Source organism: Lampetra fluviatilis, chromosome 38, assembly GCF_964198595.1.
Source record: "Lampetra fluviatilis chromosome 38, kcLamFluv1.1, whole genome shotgun sequence".
NCBI classification, from domain to species: Eukaryota; Metazoa; Chordata; class Hyperoartia; order Petromyzontiformes; family Petromyzontidae; genus Lampetra; species Lampetra fluviatilis.
In genome coordinates this window covers 7,530,443-7,548,168 of record NC_136312.1, presented here as the reverse complement: position 1 = coordinate 7,548,168, position 17,726 = coordinate 7,530,443, and the positions used below count along the sequence as shown (strand labels likewise).

The window sequence follows — 17,726 nt, the reverse complement described above, 5'->3', positions numbered from 1 at the left end:
AATCGAGATGAGTGCCACTTGAAGGCGGTTAGAGCACGGGAACAACGTAGCGTCCTGTCCCGGTGGAATACAGGGATGTGTGACCACTGTCTGAGGTGTGACACGAGGATGTTGAGAGTTACGAGGACAAATGAGAGCAAATAAGAGGGCTCTTTCAGTCGCTGTGTGGCACGAGCTCTTTTTCAGTTTGGTGTTGGTTTTTTTCTCCGTCAGTTCTTTGTTTATTCTGCGAGTGGTGTTTTGCTCGCTGTTTGCTGTTGACGCTCAGCTTTTTTTTCTTCCCTACGGCCGTTCAATCATCCAGAGTTAGCTGTTGGTTGTCATAGTCGGTTGACCCCGTTGTCTGTTGTGGGCTGTTGCCTGGCTGCTTTTGGCCATTGTGGGGCCATCCGCCAGCGTCGGCAGTGTTGGCGCCACTTCGAGGACCTGTGGAAAAGTTTCGTGTGGACTAAATGGTCCACAGAGGAGCGCATGCTTCTCTCCTTCTGTGCTTTGAAACAAAAAACAACAACACGGCTACAATTAGTACGTTTGTTTTCATAATAAACCACTCCACGGCATCCGGGGCGGCCTACTGAGCACGTGGAGTGAAACGTCGGACGTTGTGCCGAACGACACGCGGTCCGCAGAGCTGCACAGCGCTCGCATGAACTGTAGCGCGGATTCAACATTGTGCAGTTTGTGCTCCACTGCAGTGCAATTTTCTGGGGAATTCATGGTTATGCAATTTCAAGAACAATGCAGGCCTATTGGGCACCTCGATAACATTGGCTCTCGTGTGTCATACTAATCCGCAGCGTGAAAACATTGAGGAATTTTTAAAACCCAATCCACGGTCGCGTTACACGTTGTGCTTGTTGGGTTCTTTGTCCCAATCCGTCATTCTGTTTCTATGTGACGGACCACGTGCTATTGGTGTGGACATACAGTACGAAAAATATCTACATAGCATGAGATTAGTCGGCGAGCGAAGGACGCAAAGTTACGTTCGCTAACAAAACATCTAGAAGAACGTACGCGCGTTGTCAGTGACACGCTTTGCGTTTATCCAGCCACAGCCTTGACTCGTCCTTACGCTTGTCTGCATGCAAATGCGTAGAGCAGTGTTACGCAATGAACCTTGAACCATTCTCTAATATACAGGCCAGCTTCTCTTTCTTTCTTATTTTGGTGGCAGGGTGGCGCAGTTGTAACACTTTTCCCCCCCTCGCAGTGAGAAAGCCCTGGGTTCAAATCCCGACCCAGGCACCTTGCTGCGTGGAGTTTCTATGATCCTCCCCCTTAAATTTCGATTTAAAGCTTTCGTGACTGCAGAAATCCATCTTCTTGGTTCTTTCGGTAAAGTAAAGCATAATAAAAATAATAAAATAAAATTCTCACATGTCAGAATTTTATTCTATTATGTTTTATTTGTATTATTTTATTATTTCCCTTCTACGTGACTTTACCGAAAGAACCAAGAAGATCCTCCCCCTTGTTCAGTATCGGTTTCCGTCAGGTTCTGTGGTTTCACTCTTTAACTAACAAAAACCCCACAAACAAATACAATGTAACTTGGTATTGGCCAGACATCCCAGTGCTGAAACATTACCTGATAATCCCTCAATTGGGATGATATGCGGCAACATGACACCCTCCTGTCAAAACGTTGCTGGGTAAACAAATACAGCAGCAGCAATAATAATAATAAAATAATACTTCTTACGCTTTTAGCAAAGGAGACCTTGACATTGGTTTGAATAGATGAAGTTTTTCTGTACCATTGTAGATGTAAACAGACTCATTCCTTCGATGAAAAACTCATTCTTTCTGAGTCCTCTACTGGTTGAAGGCTTCCCCTCGCTGTGTCTTTGAAGGTTTTTTTTTCAACCGATTAACCTCCGATTAGCGTGGTTGGCTACGTACGGTGCAAAAGAAGCTCAATATACATACGTAACCATACTTCACTACGCTGGTCAAAGTGGGTTGACCGTCACCGGTGTTAGATATTGCTCCCTGCTGATTATTATATTTTTACCAAAAAAAATGTCTCTTCTTGTTATTATGGTTTCCCGACCCCTGTCCTGGATGTTATTCCCTCATCCGCAAAGGTTCTCTCTCCGGGCCTTTCGTTTTTTTCTACATGCAAAATAGCTCTCGACTGTATTTTGCCTAAATATCGCAATACAGAACTCTCCCTAAAAACAGTGTTATGAAACTCCGCGAGGGCTTTCCTTTTGCTATGTATACATATTCCATTGCCGTGCTAATGATTATACTGCAGGCGAACACCTACTTCTGATATTGGCTATTACGGATAAAAAATGGCAGTAATTACTGCTGTACACTGAATATTTATTTCACTCCCAATTTTGAATGTATTGCATCTGCGCAGAGTCTTCTATTAGGGCCGATTGAGGCTGCTCAAAACACATGCAGCCCGTGATAATGACAGCTTCCTTTTTTAGGTTTTGACGGCATGTCGTGCTCCATTCGTCGTAACCGAGAGATGAAGGCTGATCTCACAAAGGCTGTTTATTTACTGCGCTGTCTGGCACGTTTCTGTGGCACTGTTTTATTTGTTCGTTGTATGTATGTCTATTGAACTTCTTTCACGCCATACGTAGGCAACCGCGCTAAACGGTGACTGTCCGTCTTCTCTTTTCCTCCAATTATTTTCCTGTCCTTCTGTGTGGCTGTCTGCTTTCACGCGTACATTCCCCTCTGTGCGTGTGCTATCAGCTTGCCCGCCTGTATTCTTCTCTGTCTGTATATCCCCGCTACATTGCTGCTTATATATCTCAATGTGTGCTTCCCTATGTCCATCTCTCTTTGCATGGTTGCCGGGCTGCCTGTCTGCCTGGATGTTTCACCATTTTAGAGCCAGAGTGGGAAAGCTTTACCTTACCGAGAACTAAATCGGTGAAGAGCCAAATAACTCTGCATAAGTATGACTACTGTACGGAGCTGCGTTGGCTTCCAGGTTGCCAAACGAATACATTATGAGGTCGCACTCATTACACACAAAGTGCTTGCCACAATTGAATCACAATACCTTGCTGATCTGGTCAAGGAGCATAAACCATCACGCGAACTCTGGCCATCCTTGTAGCGGATTTTGGCTCGCCATCGAACAAAGATGGTCACCGCATCGCGCGCTTAAAGATGCGCTTCTGCGACCGTCTGGAACGCTCTTCCTTCCGATATTAGGAAGCCACTGGAGCTAGGTTGAAAACTCATTTGTTTAGAACACATTTTTGTGTTCAGTTTGTTATCCTTTCCCCGCACCTCCGATTAGCACGGTTGGTTACGTATGGTGCGAACGAAGTTGGGTATACATACAGGGGACAAATTTGGCTCAAGTTGAAGCACTGTTGTCAGAAATGGGTTGGATCACCCAGTTCCTCCTGCCTCGCTTCACCCCATAGAGATGTGAAGCCGTCGGTTTAATTGATGACCCAGCAATCACCGATTCACCCCCAGGCACTCGCCCGCAAAAGTCAGTCATCTCCTTATCACTCTTCTTTTGCTACTAACATGGTTACTGCTCCCGTGCACTCCCCGTCATTCCACCCAGGCAGACTCATCCGCACCGTGGGTGTTCAAACAATTGTTGTTGTCTGATTAGCACTGTTGGCTACGTGCGATACGAATGTAGGTCAACATACATACGTGCAACCACACTGAAGGTCACAGCAAGACACTCGCCCACAGACTCTCAACTGCTGACTCACCCACCAAATCTCTCATTCCATTCACTCAGCCACTCGCCACACTGCGGGTTACAACACTTTCTGCTTCCTGCCCCATGCAGCTCCACTTTGGAATGTTATTTTTTTATAACCTTGCTCAAGTTAATAAATGCGTTAACTTTTTATCTATCACAACCTTGGCGGTGCTGTTTGTTGTCGCTCGCTCGATGTTTTGGGCCTTTGGGCACCGTGTTCAGCAAACTGTGTTTGAAAGAAATACAAATGAGAAAAAATATGACATTCAAACGCATTTGACGCTCCGCACATTGTTAAGGACAAAGAGGGGGTGGGTGGCCAACACCACGCCCGGCTGCCTTTGTCGGCCTCGTGGCGATGTTTACACACCGCACCAGGTACTCATTTGAGGCTGAGTCGACCTAGGGGAGGAGTCCCAGGACCGGTTGAGATAATCGTCATTGGTGTTGGCCACGAGCGGAAATCGAACTCGGGTCACCGCGGTTTCTTAGCGCAGCACGCTAACCACTACACTACCGCTCCCCACATTATCAGACACACACAGACACATACCACAGTCACCACTATCTCCGCGAAATGCCATTTCAATGACAATAAGTGAATGATCACATTCAAATCAGAAACACAGGGACGTTTCCAGCCTCAAATTATTCTAGAATTGATACCCGATTAGTGCCGCTAATCTTCATACTGTCACGAGCCATATGAAGTGTGGGACCGTATAACAGGAAGTCTTTGGCTGCTCTGACACGTGGTTCCCATTCCTGGTCTGAAGGAACTTTGACAACCAAAACTTGAATGTTCTAAGTGTTTCCTTGTCGTTGCTTATCACACGAGGAAGAGTCTGACACGTGCTAGTGTCCTGTTCGGCTGTGCGAAGGGAAGCTCTGAGAGAATGTCAGCTGAACTCTGGGGACTGTGTTTAATGTTCATGATTTCATAGCTGCTTAAAGCCATTTTGTCTGCATTTGATCACATGTTCTGCTTTTTTTCCCCATTGCCTCTTACCTGCCTGATCTGGTAATCGTCCTTGAAATAAATTCCAACATACTTCTTGTGTCTTTAATAAAAAAAAAAGGTTTATTGCAATTCGCTACATTTAGTTTGTGCGTTTAAAGGATGGCTCTCAATAAAACCATATGGTCCGGATTATTAAACACACTTTTATTTTAAATGACCTCAAAAGTTTGGTGGGAATTTTGACTCTCCAGAGCAATTTAATAATGTGAAGAATACGGGACTGTATTTTGTATGCACTGTAATTTGGCTAACAATTTTATCCTTTATAAATAACACAATTATTTTTCTAATTTCTTCCCCCTCATCTGTCTTGTACGGTGTCTAATTCGGTGTAATTTAATTTCAGACTGGCAACCTGAAAGGAAACGTTTGCATTAAGTTACTTGAATTTCAAGTAATCAACTCTTAGACACACGCACGGATGCATGTCCTGGGACGTGCGTGCGTGGTAAGCTGCACGTGCTTATCCAGGGAGCCTGGGTCAATTTACAGTTGCATCATCACACAAATGTATCAGTTGTTTTATAAATTCAAATTCATATTTATAAGATGCTAATGTTATACGGCGTATAAAGCGTGACCACTTATCAAGATACGGTTAGCCTTGGGACTGTGCGTGTGTGTGAATTCGTACGGGAAGAGGAACGATGCAGATTCTATGGGGGAGAGAGGGACATTAAGGGGGGTGTACCACCACATGTTGGAGAAAGATAACTTCACAGAATTACTTCCCGAGTACTTTAAAAAGAGCCACATCTTTCACGCGGTGGTCAACATTTCCGCAATTTTTTTTATTCTATATTATTGTTATTCAGAAGCTGGGGACCGGGCTGAGACTGTGTACTCACTGCAAATGAGAATCTCAGATTAATAATGCGTGGCTGCATGCGTATGTATATGCATTTCTACCTGGGATGTGAGCTGGCTGTACCAGCCGAATGCTCTACCACTCGTGTTTTTGTTAATCGCCATCTGCCTGTTTTCGATGATGGATACAGCTGCAAAGGGGCCGTCCATAAATCACGTCACGCACCGGGGGGGGGGGGGGGTCAGACATGTGTGACGAGGGGGGGGTGTTTAAGAAATGTGACGTCACATCAAAATGCGTAACTTTAAATAAATATAGACAACACGTTCTACTTAATTAAATAGACTTTTTAATAAATGTTTTCTCCTACACCATCAGAGTGCAGCGCCACATTAAATACGCACTACAATGACAATAGTTTAAAGCGATTTGTACATCTCGCCGGTCATTACATCCGGCGTCATCGGGAGATTTTGCCGGCATAATATTGTTCGCGAAAGCCTACGTGTCCAAATTCTTTAATCTGTCCGCACAAACATGAGCACTCGTGCGTAAGCCACGAAGTGCGTTTCTCACAATAACGTTGCATATTCTGTGTCTAAGTCGGCATAATCAAACTCTGCCGTTGTCCTTTTCCAAAATTGGTGGGTTCGTGCTCGCAGGCTGAGCCTCATTGTTTTTTTATTCGGTGCACTCTCGTTTGCGCTATTTTAGATTTTTTAGTTTTACTGTTGTTTAAAAACGTTATTATAAATCCTTCTGCACGTTCAGTTGCGTGGGATATGTGTAAACGTGAGTCCCCTCCCCCGAGCTTTTCTAGACCCCGACGAAACGAGCAGCGAGATTTATTCACGGGAATGCACGTAAGTGTGCTAAACTTTGAGGCCTTGCTTTAATGTTTAGATGACTGATCTGTACGTATGTTGAACTTCTTTCGCACCGTACGTAGCCAACCGTGCTCATCGTAGGATGTGGGGGAAGGACAACAAAACCAAACACAAAAAGCAGTTCTGATTTGTGCCTGTCACCAAATCACCCGGAAATGCCCCCGATCTCATCAGATCTCAGAAGCTAAGCAGGGGGCTTATCCTGGATAGTGCTTGAATGGGTAGCCACAGTGGACAACCGGGTTGTCATCATGTTGCGAGGCTTCGCCATCGACGGCAGAAGACAGTGCAGAATAATAATTTGTTGTAATCTACTCCTACACTCCAGTGTCTATGCACCCAACCTTCGCCACCCACACCGACCAGCATGCAGAAGCATGGCCACGTAACACCCCCGCGGCCCCCTCAAGGCGTGGAGAAGCCCTCATCCAGCAGTGGATTGACACAAGTGCTGTACGTGTGAACGGATGGGCACTTTCAGCAGTTGTCTCTCAATTTGATTGGCAGACATCGGCTCTACCCATCTCTGTAAGTGTGTCAGTTAAAACCCCTTCCTGGGATTGCACTGTGAATATATGAATACAGACAAGGCAGAAATTCTCAGTCGATATGTTCCGGAATGCCTCTGAACTGGCTTCAAGTAGGGATTATCGGCACGAGGACAGACCGTCGTGCAACGTATAACGACGCAATGCCCGATCCATGAATACGAAGGAGACATTACAGCGATACGCTCCCCTGCTCCTGACGCAGTTATCTGGCTTGACCACCTGAATGTGAAATTGTAGTTGTTGCTCTGTATCTAGATCAGCCGTATGAAAGAAGGAGAAATAGAAGATTGGCATAAGGCGCTACCACTCATACGCCTACTTATAATAAAATGTTATTATTGTATCCTAAAACGGAATTCTGTCGTCATATGAACAGGTTTAGGACAAAATCGTCAAATGAGCAGGTTTAGGGCAAGGCGAGGTGCATGTGGTGTCCTGAAATAGTACCCAGTACAGTGTTCCACACTCTTTAAGGCTGAAATGAGCACTGAATACAGATTCTCAGACGTGGCTGAGTAGAGAAAGCCACCTGCGGCAAGTCCCCAGGAGAGAGTTGGCCGTGCAGCGTTTTGCAAAAATGTGATTCTGAGCAGAATGGGGGTAGGCAGGCGGCCGGCACGGGCAGGTTTCTCGGCGGTTGAGCGAGCGGCTCGCAATCAGAAGTGTTGTAAGTTTGACTCCTGGTTGTGGTGCGGTTGGCCGGGATAGGGGGGGTGACATAACCATCCCTCTCATCATCCCTTCCATCGGGGTCAATAAAATAGGTACCGCTTCGTGGGGAAGTCTACAGTGGTTGTCTTATGGAATAGACTCGCCCCTGTCATAGGAATGTGGAATTTCCACCACTGGCTCTTGCATGGCTCTAAACGGGATGAGCAATGCCTCGATGCTCGTTTTAGGAGCAGAGGACATCACTGGGACTTTCATTGTTGAGCGCACAGCATGAATATGTAATGGAGAATGAGGACACGGTAAAAAATTTCATTTGTGAAACCATTTGTTTTCACCGCAAAAACGTCCAAAACAACAACATGTTACATGTTCTTTAAAAAGCCAAAGTAGACAAGGGCTGAGGATTTTATGTTATAATACATTTTTTATCAAGTGCAGACCATAGGGGAGGAGTTTATCAATTTTAAATACCTACTATAATCACCCAGGACTGTCTGTCCTTAACGCTCATGACATCACTCCACATCGACTAGTCCACTTCATTAATACTCATGAGCAGGTGACGTCCTCCAAATGGACACCCCCCCACCCCCATTATTACCTACTATGAGCCAAGAATGTCTGTGTGCAACGTTCGTGCGTCACTCCACGTCGACCAGCCCCCCTCATTAATAATCATGAACAGGTTACATCCTCCACATGGAGCACCCTCCCCTCTCATTAATAATCATGAGCAGGTGATGTCACTCCACATCGACCAGCCCCCCTCATTAATAATCATAAGGTGACGTCCTCCAAATGGACACCCCCCCCCCCTCCATTCATAATAATTAGCGGCTGACGTCACTCCACATGGGGGGGGGGGGCGAGGCGCCTCCTCCCCCCTCCTCAGCGTCAACTTACAACCCTCACTACAAAGGCAGAACCTTTGTAGTGAGGGTTGCTATTGAGACATAGAAGTAAAAAGGACGTCATGATGAACAAGGGATTATAACCTTAAAATGAAATAGGTCTGTGTCACCGCGCCCTTCCAAATTGAAAAAATAAACATGACGTCAAAATATGTCAGGTTCCAAAGCTTGTAAAAGTAAATACACGTTTGGATAATTCATATTAGGACATGACTTTGCTGTCACTTATGAGCAAAAGGAAAATGTAGAGGTGCAGCCCTGCAACTTGTTTCTCACACCACTGATGCAGAAAGAGCCTGCATTAGATGGAGCTCTAGAGAGCCCATCTAGCGGGTATTTGGCCTACTCTTCCACCACACATACCAGACCTCTTGGCAAGCCCTGATAACCGCGTCAGGAGCAGAGGAGTAGTTTGTCGCTGCGATGTCTCTTTCATATTTGTGGATGGGGGCATTGCGTCATTCATTATATGTTGTATGGTCTCTGTTCTGGATGGCCACAAATCTCACACTACTGGAGTTTTTAATTTCACATTTGTGCATCAGGTATCCCCTTTCTGCCATGGTTTGTACGGATGCGGTTTAGGGTGGACGATGAGCTTCGTGAAGATCAAACCCAGGGGATCTTCTGCGTTGAGTCTTTCATCTGTGCTGGCTTGAAACAGTCAGGTGGGCCTGCCTACAATCCATCCTGGGTTTAACCAGGCTGAATTGTGTGAGCGGCTGAGAGATAGTTGACAGTATACCCAGGCGAGGTGGTGGTGTCTGGGTCGTGACCACTACCATCACCAGTGACTAACTCTGTGTGCGTGCATGTGTGCTGTGCCCACAGGTGCTGGTGAGTCTGGGAAGAGCACCATCGTCAAGCAGATGAAGTGAGTGCTACCCGTACCATCAATAACACCATCACACATATCGTCACCACTACCATCGTGGCCAACGATAGCCCCTTCGTGCGTGAGTAGCGTGTATGTGTGTGTGGGGAGCGGTAGTGTAACAGTTAGCGTGCTGCGCTACGAACCCAGCGACCCGAGTTCGATTCCCGCCACCACTAGTAACAATTATCTAAACTGGTCATGGGACTCCCCTAGGTTGACTCAACTTCAAATGAGTACCTGGTGCGGTGTGTAAACGCTACTAGTTAAACAAAGGCGGCCAGGCGTGGTGCTGGCCACCCATCCTCTCGTGTGTGTGCTGGGCTTCATAGGTGCTACTCACTAACAGCACTTGTCCCAACAGTCTGTAAAGGCTATATGGGAGATCTTTGTCTTGTGTGTGCATTTGGGTGTGAAGGCCGTGTTTTGTTTCCACGGAATTTACATCTGGTTACACATACAATGAGGCTGCGGTGGCGTAAAGGTTAGTGGGCCTGATTCAAAATCTAGCTGGCTGAGTTTAATTCCCAGTCATGGCTTAAATCAGGGGTGAGCGATTAAATGATCCGCTCCCAGGACAAAAATCCTTCACCAACCGACACTAAGCAGCGTGGTGAAGTATGGTTAGAGAATCTCCACGACAGACACTGCATGGGGAGACCTTCACGCAGCCGTGCATTGACCATGGCTGATGATTATCATGATTATGAGCTTATTAATTAAACATTTTACCGCAAAATCAACTATGTTCCGCTGAAGCTTTGTCGTCTGAGTGTGGGCTATTGTGTGTGCCAAGGTCGCAGCTCCCTTCAATGTGTCCCTCGGTTTATTTAAATCCCGCAATTAAGATTTATTTTCTTAAGGCCTTTTCTCCTGATAAATATGGTTATGTGTTTGGGAGTGAGTGTGTGGGTGGGGGGGGATATTTGTATATGTGGTTAAATTATGAACCTGCGTGCTTATATTAGGTTTTAGAATTGCGTTTAGTTATTGACTTACTTTCCTTTAGCTATGTGCAGTGCCTTGGGACCTCTGGGTGAAACGTGGTTTATAGGTGTAAATTATTGTCATATTGGTTTGCACGCTCCATTGGCCATCCTACCATTGCCCTGCAGGCAGCAGCACCCTGCGGCGTGTGAGGATCTGAAAAAGCGAGCCCCCCAAAGCTAGACTTCAAAAGGCTGCTTTCCCACGAAATGCTTGCGCTCCCCAAATAACAGTAGCGCAATATCACCAGACTGGAGCACCGCACGAAGCCCAGAGCATTTGACGACGCTAAAACGAACCACGGTACCTTGCTGATCTTGTCAAGGAGCATAAACCATCACGCGGACTCCGGTCATCCTCGCTGCGGCGGCTTTTGGCTGGCCATCGAACGAAGGCTTTGGTCACCACATCGCGCGCTTTCAGATGCGCCACTGCGGCCGTCTGGAACGCTCTTCCTTCCGATATTCGGAAACCACTGGAGCTGTGCACTTTTAAATCATCCAAATTGAAAACTAATTTCTTGAGAACTGCTTTGTGTGTTTAGTTTGGTGTCCTTTCCCCGCACCTACGATTAGCACGGTTAGCTACGTACGGTGCGGAAGAAGTTCAACGTATATACACACACACACCCGGACTTGAACATTTCGGGCCCTCTCGCAGGGCTTGCTGGCTGCCTTTAGGAAGGTTCACTCCCCTTCAGTTGATCCAGCGACGGTTTGGTCATCTTACCCCAGTTGCATACACTCCTGCCATCACGCTCTCTCTCTCCCCTCTCTCTTCTCTCTACTCTCTCCCTCCCTCCCTCTTCTTTCTCCCACTCTCTATATCAGAGCGAGGGGTCTTTATTTGATCAATCGGTCTTTACCCGTTTCCGCGCTCGTTTTGTGTTGAAACGGGTCAATGAAATAAAAACCACGTGAACCGGCCGCAGGAATATATCTCCCGGCTCCATCGTGTTTCGTCTCACGTGGGGCTCCTTTTGGTGCCTGGTGGCTCCTTCGTGCCAGCAGAGGTGTTAACAGGGAATTTCAGGGCTGCACCTTTTTTTCTTTAGAGAATCGCTTAATTCGAACAGCGTTCGACTCCCGGCTGCACAAGTTCAACGTTAAACAAATATACACGGAGTATTTAAAAACAAGGGGGGGGGGGGGGGTTGTTTCCGACTCACAGTTCAGAGAGTGAGCATTGGCAGGGTGTGTGGAAAATTTCACTCCACGATGATTGGTTTTGGGGTTTTATCCTTTTTTTCTCTTCTGAGAATACGGGATGCCTCCTCAGACGGGCATATAAATTGTCGTAATATTCCCCAGGCCATAGCCATACACAAAAAATAGCATTCTGTCGAGACCGTTTTGGTACGGGTGGGGCGGGGGGGTGAACGAGGTTGTGTGTGAGTCACACTGCTGAGAACGCAACTTGTGTTTTGGGTGGGATCATGTTTACAGGGAGTGGTGTAGCGGCGGTTAGTGCGCTGCGCTATGAACCCGGCAACCCGAGTTCGATTCCCGCTCACGGCCAACACCCAGTGACGATTATCTGAACCGGCCCTGGGCCTCCCCTAGGTCTACTCAGCCTCAAATGAGTACCTGGTGCGGTGTGTAAAACATCTCCACTGGGGAGACAAAGGCGGTCAGGCGTGGTACTAGCCATCCACCCCCGCGTGTACCGTGCTGACCTTCAAATGGTACTCGCTAACAGCACTTGTCCCAACAGTCTGTTAAACTATACAGGGGATATTTGTCTTTATTTTTTTGCATACATGCACATGTGGCGAGCGGTGGCGCAGCGGTTAGCACACTACGCTCAGAACCCGCGAACCTGAGTTTGATTCCCACTCACGGCCAACCTTCAGTGGCGAATATCTAATCCGGTTCAGGCCTCCTCACCTAGGTCGACACAGCCCCAAATGAGCATCTGGTGCAGTGTGTTTAAAAACATCGCAGGAGGGGGAGACAAAGGCGGCCGAGCGTGGTTCTGACCACACCACCGCCCTTGCATGGCATGCCTGCCTTCATAGGTGCTCGCTAACAACTACACTGAACTATTTATTTTATTTTACCGGATAAAGCCCCACGGAGCTATTTTGCTCCTTTTCAGGAGTGACCTGGCCACAAGTCACGTGGACATTTCTAGCAGCCAAACACGATTCTAAATGTGGAGGGAACAACTGGAGGACCCGTAGAAAAATCCACGCGGCCACGGGGAGGGAGACACGCAAACTCAGAATATACACCAGGCGTCAGGGTCGGGATAGATCCCACGACCTCCTGTATACCAAATTTCGATTTAAAGCTTTCGTGACTGCAGGGATTCATCTTCTTGGTTCTTTCGGTAAAGTCACGTAGAAGGGAAATAATAAAATAATAAAAATAAAACATAATAAAATAAAATAATTCTCACGACGTTTCGGCCACAACGCAAGCAGCCGTCCTCGTCGTGAGAATTATTTTATTTTATAATGTTTTATTTTTATTATTTTATTATTTCCCTTCTACGTGACTTTACCGAAAGAACCAAGAAGACTCCTGTATACCACGCGAGGTAGTTAACATCTCGCCACCATGGCGCCCCAGCACTTGCCCCCCCCTACCCCCCCAAACAACCTGTGAGAAAAGCTATGTGTTCCCGTTGTGCTTGCGCACCCCTTGTTGTGAGCAGGATCATCCACGAGGCTGGCTACTCGCCTGAGGAGTGCCGCCAGTACGCCGCCGTGGTGTTCAGCAACACCATCCAGTCCATCGTGGCCATCGTGCGAGCTATGGCCAGCCTCAAGGTGTCGTTCGCCGACCCGGCCTGCGCGGTGAGTTCACCCGGTCTCGCCATCGGACGCTGACGCTGATCGTTAAAATAACCATATATTGTCACTGGTATTGGCCAAACATCCAAATGCGAACAAGTGATGTGCAAATTTCTCAATTTGGGATGATGCATAGCAGCTTTTCCTCTTAATATACTGCGAAAACTTGGGAAAAGCCTTCTGAAAAGAGTATTGGGACTCTTATTAATCATTATCTGTTACCAATCACACCAAAATAGTCTCATCAGACCAGGGTGAGTGGAAAAGTGCAGCCATCTAGTATGGATAAAGAGGTGACCAGAAATACATTTCGAAAGTAATTATATCTTCTTCCGTGGACCGTTCTCGCACAGCTCTGTGAGAGATTCGAATGGATTTTTCGTCCCTTGAGAGCACAATAGAAATAAAATTGTGGGAATCTTTTAAATATTGACATCGGTCAACAAATCAATGAGTTGTTGAAAGAGCCCGTGTTGTCCCAACATGTGACCACGTTGCTGTCTGTGCTGTTGCTGCTGCTGCTACTATTGCTGCTGCTACTTCTACTGCTGCTACTATTGCTGCTGCTACTTCTACTGCTTCTATTGCTGCTACTGCTGCCGCTAATGCTGCTGCTACTCTGTGGCCTGCAGGAGGACGCTAGGAGGCTGCTGGCGCTGGTGGACGCGCAGGAGGAGGGCGTCTTGTCGCCGGAGTTGGCGGCCGTGGTGCAGCGGCTGTGGGCGGACCCTGGCGTGCAGGCATGCTTCGGCCGCTCCCGCGAGTACCAGCTCAACGACTCCGCCGCTTAGTGAGCGCCGTCCCGCTCCACCTTGTCCCACCTCACTCCACCTTGCTCCACCTCGCTCCACCTTGCTCCACCTTGCTCCACCTCGCTCCACCTCACTCCACCTCACTCCACCTTGCTCCACCTCGCTCCACCTCGCTCCACCTTGCTCCACCTTGCTCCACCTCGCTCCACCTTGCTCCACCTCGCTCCACCTCGCTCTACCTCGCTCCACCTTGCTCCACCTTGCTCCACCTCGCTCCACCTCGCTCCACCTTGCTCCACCTCGCTCCACCTTGCTCCACCTTGCTCCACCTCGCTCCACCTCACTCCACCTCGCTCCACCTTGCTCCACCTCGCTCCACCTTGCTCCCCCTCGCTCCACCTCGCTCCACCTTGCTCCACCTCGCTCCACCTCGCTCCACCTTGCTCCACCTCGCTCGACCTTGCTCCACCCTGATCCACCTCGCTCCACCTCGCTCCACCTTGCTCCACCTTGCTCCACCTCGCACCACCTTGCTCCACCTCACTCCACCTTGCTTCACCTTGCTCCACCTCGCTCCACCTTGCTCCACCTCGCTCCACCTTGCCCCACCTTGCACCACCTTGCTCCACCTTGCTCCACCTCACCTCACCTCGCTCCACCTCGCACAGGGATTCCCTCCGTGCCTCCCCGTGCCTCCCCGTGCCCTGTTCTCTTGTTAAATTCAGGAAGCTGGATTTTGGGGTAGTGACCGTTCGAAAGAGAGTATAAGCGTTGTGTGCCACAATTTGAAAAGTGCTCGCTAATTGGATAAAGCCACGTAAGCAACAGCACCCCCTGACTTTGAAATGACCTGATACCCCTTTACTCGTCCGTGAAACAGAGGCGCCTTTGTGATAGCCGTGTTCGTGGTGTGGATACCAACGGTGCAGATGGTTTTATTTCAGCCAGTGTTGTACCAGTGGCTCGCCACACCGGTGCGGCCACAGACACCTGGATTATTTGCCGACAAATTATCAGTCACGTGGGCACTGGTCCGCTGACCTTCGACAGCCGTTGACGAATAATTATCAAAACGGTGTACAATACAAAATATTAAATTTTTGGCAGGATGACAGCGATGGATGGGTTGTATCTGTGCCATTAGTGCATTGGTTAACGCAATGCGATTTTAACTCGACGACTCGAGTTTGTTTCCCGCTCATGGCCAACACCACTGACGATTATCTGAAACGGGTCCAAGGCCTTCCCTTGGTCGACTCAGTCTCTAATGAGTACCTGGTACAGTGTGTAAGCATCGCTACTGGGGAGACAAAGGCGGTCAGGCGTGGTGCTGGCCACCCGCCACCTCGTGTGCCGAGCCAGCCTTTATCGGTGCTCGCTAACAGCACCTTCCCTCAACAATCTACTAAGGCTATACGGGGGATCATTGTGTGCGTGAGTAAGCTGTGTATTGTGCTAACCGGTGCAGCTACCTGAACGACGTGGCTCGGATCTCGCGGGCCGACTACGTGCCCACTCAGCAGGACGTGCTGCGCACGCGCGTCAAGACCACGGGCATCGTGGAGACACACTTCATCTTCAAGAGCCTGCACTTCAAGTGGGTAGCAGTAAACAACATGGGCGAGTGTTATGCGCACAGTTCAAATAGTGAAAGAAATTAGACAAACATTCACCCCACTATCACCCGTCCTTGCCCCCCCCCCCTCGCGCCTTTAACAGACTGTTTTCGGATGAGCTGTTATTGAGTATCTATGGAGGCCAATCAGGCCTCCAAAGTGGGGTGGTGTGGTCAGGACCACGCCCGGCCGTGTTTGTCTCCCCGAGTAGTGATGTTTGCACACGCCACACCCAGGTACTCATTTAAAAAGGGCGAGTCGATCTAGGGGATGCCCTGGACTGGTTCAGATATTCGTCACCGATGTTGGCTGTGAGTGGGAATTGAATTCAGGCTGCCAGGTTTTCATAGGGGAGCAGTCTGCTGACCACTGCTCAAGTGCATACAAAGGTAAAGACAAATATCCCCGACATAGCCTGAACAGACTGATGGGACAAGTGCTATTTGCAAACACCTACGAAGGCCGGCACAGCACACGGTGGGGGGGGGGGGGGGGCAAGCACCACATCTGGCCACCTTTGTCTCCCTAGTGGCAATGTTTACACACCGCACCAGGTACCCATTTGAGGCTGAGTCGTCCTAGGGGGAAGGCTCAGGACCTGTTCACATAATCATCACAGCGGGAATCGAACTCGGGTCGTCCGGTTCGTAGCGCACCACGCTAACCGCTACACTATTGCTCGCATTACCACACACGCACATGAATGGACACACACACGCTCATTCACAAGTGCGTAAAAACGAGCAAGTTAACCTCTGGATATTTCAGTTGTGTGAGTTCCCTTGGCTACGTCAATATTTGTAGAGTTGCAACTCCTGCTTGCAGACGGTGGCATCTGTTTTTTGTTGTTTTTTTTTTAATTATTAGCTCATGAAGGTGTGGCTGGTAGAACGTGGACGAGAACAAACATCTTATATTTGTTTTTCATTAACGCTGGGCACAGACGCGAGCCATAACTTGACACTGACTTCAGCCGGATTTGTGCCAGCAGCCCCAAGCAGCAAACCCAACCTCACCCCCCACCCCCCCAACCACCACTCTCCCCACTCCTGCCCGTGCCTGGGGGCCTCACACAAACACACGGAATTTTCCAATTATGGTGCTCTTGCAATCATGCCATCGGATGCATCCATTTTCCATTTGGGACACTTGCAGCTAGCGATGCGCCACCTCGCGTTACAGGGAACGGCTGCGCAAGTTAACGTCACAGAACTACTTCTCGAGTCACTTCAGTTTCGGGTAAACTAGAGGCGCACCTGTTTTTTAATGTGCCATTTCCAAAATAAATAAGCCCCCCTCTCATATTTTCCTCTCCGTATAATAACGGAATGTATCGTTTGCACAGCCCATTGAACCGCACGGCCCCTCTGCAAGTGCATCTCATTATCAGCAGCATTGGTTCAATGGAAGTAAAGTCCTGACCGATTTTGACAGCCAGTGTCTCACCAGCAGAGTTAGGCCTGCTTGAACCATTGCTGGTTAAGTGCCACATATATAGTAAATGACAGCTTCTGCAGGGATTCTTGCTGAAGGCCACGTAAAGAATGTTGAAAATCAGATGGAAACGTTTAATTAACAGTGCTGAATAACAGAAATTAAGCCAAATCAATCCGATGTTTTTTTATGAGCAAGCATTGTTGGAGGGTGAGCTGAGACCACCATAATCGACAGGTTTTGGACAGCAGGGGTTGCGCAGTGGAAACACTTGTGCCTCACAGCAAAAAGGTCCCGAGTTAAATTCCCCACTTGGGTGCCTCTTTCTCTATGGAGTTCATATGTCCTAGCCCTGTTCCGAATGGGGTTTCCCCCCTCCTGATTTCTAGAGTTTCCTCCCATAGCTAAAAAAAAGTACAACATATCTGGTATTGGCCAAAAAATCCCCATTGCTCAACAAAAACATCTGCAAATTACTCAAACAGGGATTGCACATAGCACCGTCACCCCCCCCTCCCTCCCTTAACTTAGCAGGACCCTCCTGTAAATGTGTCTTGAGACTCTATAAAAACTATATACTTTTTTTATTTTATTAGGTAAGACCCACTGGACACTATAGCTCTTTTAAAGAACTGACCTGGCCACAAACGATAGCTCAACTAAGTGGCTTATGTGGAAATTGATCGCAGCCAAATACTGTAAACGTGTGA

At 48.1% G+C, this 17,726-nt stretch overlaps 1 protein-coding gene across 1 annotated transcript in view; it reads left to right on the top strand.

Annotated features, from left to right (window-relative positions):
- Window positions 1-17,726, top strand: part of LOC144945600 (guanine nucleotide-binding protein G(i) subunit alpha-2-like) — a 45,715-nt gene that overhangs the window by 6,816 nt on the left and 21,173 nt on the right. The window contains exons 3-6 of the mRNA XM_078874098.1: window positions 9,388-9,430; window positions 13,076-13,217; window positions 13,847-14,004; window positions 15,435-15,563. Of these exons, the coding sequence (XP_078730224.1) occupies window positions 9,388-9,430; window positions 13,076-13,217; window positions 13,847-14,004; window positions 15,435-15,563 (472 nt within the window). The remainder of the gene's footprint in view (window positions 1-9,387; window positions 9,431-13,075; window positions 13,218-13,846; window positions 14,005-15,434; window positions 15,564-17,726) is intronic.